Source organism: Otolemur garnettii, unplaced genomic scaffold, assembly GCF_000181295.1.
Source record: "Otolemur garnettii isolate 467f Iridium unplaced genomic scaffold, OtoGar3 scaffold00023, whole genome shotgun sequence".
In the NCBI taxonomy this organism is placed as follows: domain Eukaryota; kingdom Metazoa; phylum Chordata; class Mammalia; order Primates; family Galagidae; genus Otolemur; species Otolemur garnettii.
In genome coordinates this window covers 10,257,161-10,258,874 of record NW_003852418.1, presented here as the reverse complement: position 1 = coordinate 10,258,874, position 1,714 = coordinate 10,257,161, and the positions used below count along the sequence as shown (strand labels likewise).

The 1,714-nt window shown below is 46.2% G+C and overlaps 1 protein-coding gene across 1 annotated transcript in view; it reads left to right on the top strand.

Moving 5' to 3' along the window:
- Positions 1-1,714, top strand: part of PREX1 (phosphatidylinositol-3,4,5-trisphosphate dependent Rac exchange factor 1) — a 191,233-nt gene that overhangs the window by 172,597 nt on the left and 16,922 nt on the right. The window contains exons 28-29 of the mRNA XM_003787681.3: positions 466-548; positions 709-799. Coding sequence (XP_003787729.1) covers positions 466-548; positions 709-799 — 174 coding nt within the window. The remainder of the gene's footprint in view (positions 1-465; positions 549-708; positions 800-1,714) is intronic.

Here is a 1,714-nt window from a genome sequence, read left to right as displayed (position 1 = left end):
CTGAGGTTTACCTTATAGGGGTACAGGTGAATCTTTCTAAGAGTAGAATGTGAACGTTTTAAAGCAATAACTGAGAAAATGACATGAAGGCTGTATTGACCAGTTTGATGGAAGTATTTCAGATTGCATGTGAAAACCCCACACTGTACCCCAAAAGTGCATTAATGTGCATAGTTACCATTCAATTAAAAAAAAAAAAGAAGTAAATCTGAATCTATCATCAATAGTAATGGTGCCTTACAGTCTTGTAATGCCTGAGTGCTTGTTGCCCATTTTGTACATGAAGAAACTGAGGCCCAGAGAGGTCGGGTGATTTGCCTGGCAACTCCCAGCCAGGATCTAGGTCTTTAGACTCCAGACCCACTGTGCGTTTAGAGCTCTGGAGCTGCACTGCCTCTCTGAAAAGGTTAGGAGGTATGACGGGGTACAGGGATGGCTGATGGCCACGCTTCTCCCTCCCACTAGGAGATGAGCTGCCGTGTGACATGCGCATCCCATCGGATAAGCAAGACAAGCTTCACGGCTGCCTGGAGCATCTCTTCAACCAGGTGGGACCTTTGCCCAACCCCTGGTATGACCTTTGGTTCCTCCTGTCACCCCTAGTGAGATCCTATGACCCAGGGGCTGGAGCAGGGGCCATGTGTCACAGGGCCCTGCAGTCTGGAGGGCCGTGAGGCCCAGACTGAGCCAGTGCCTCTTGCTGCCCAGGTGGATTCCATCAATGCACTCCTCAAGGGGTCAGTCATGGGCAGAGCTTTTGAAGAGACCAAGCACTTCCCCATGGACCACAGCTTACAAGGTGAGGTGACCCCCAGCCCCCGACATGGGGACAGAAGACAGCTTGTGGCAGGGAACCAGTGCTGGACCAGGATAGGACCAATGGAACCAGTGCTAGACCAATGTAACATAAGAGTCAAACGTAACCAGTGCTGGACCAGCACCCATGCAGCTCCGTCTCTCCTTTGCTGAAGGGCTATGGACTCATCCCTATGGGCCAGATCCAGCCCCTGTACAGACGCTGAGCTAAGAATAGTTTTGTTGTTGTTGTTTTTAAAGAGCTGTCAAAACAGAACAAGCAGAAAACAAAATGAAGAATATGCAGCAGAGATCATAGGCCCTGCACAGACTGAGATAGTTCCTGTCTGACTCTTGATAGAAAAAGTTGGTGGATCTCTGGGCTAGTTTCTGGACTCCTCTGGGCCTGCCACACGTCTGTGACATGTGGGGAAGGCCTGAGCTCCAGACCTCAGGCATTGAACCCTTCATTATTTTAGCCGTGTTCACAGAGTCTTCTTACTCCTTCACAGATTTTTAATCGTACTCACTTGCTATTTTATTATTGACATAACTTTTTTTTTAAAGTATCTCCCTTTAAAAATGTTTTTGAAAGGACCTGTTAACCTCCCTATATATGGAAAGCCAGAATGACATACCGTAAATTGATGGTAAACCAGAACAATAAATTCAATGGAAACAACTACAAAAGAAGGCCGTTAAACTGCAGTTAGATACTGTTGCCTGCCAAAGGCTGTTTGTTCTTTATTTAAGAGAAAGATTCCTGAGTTAAAGAAGCATTAAGGGCTTTCCGGCACCAAATGGAGACTGTCTTCTTAAAATAATTGAGAGAAAAGTAATTGGAATTTCTTATGTCTCACCTGCCTTTTCTCTCATTTACCTATGTACCTATCTACCCACCTACCATTTGTCCATCCAT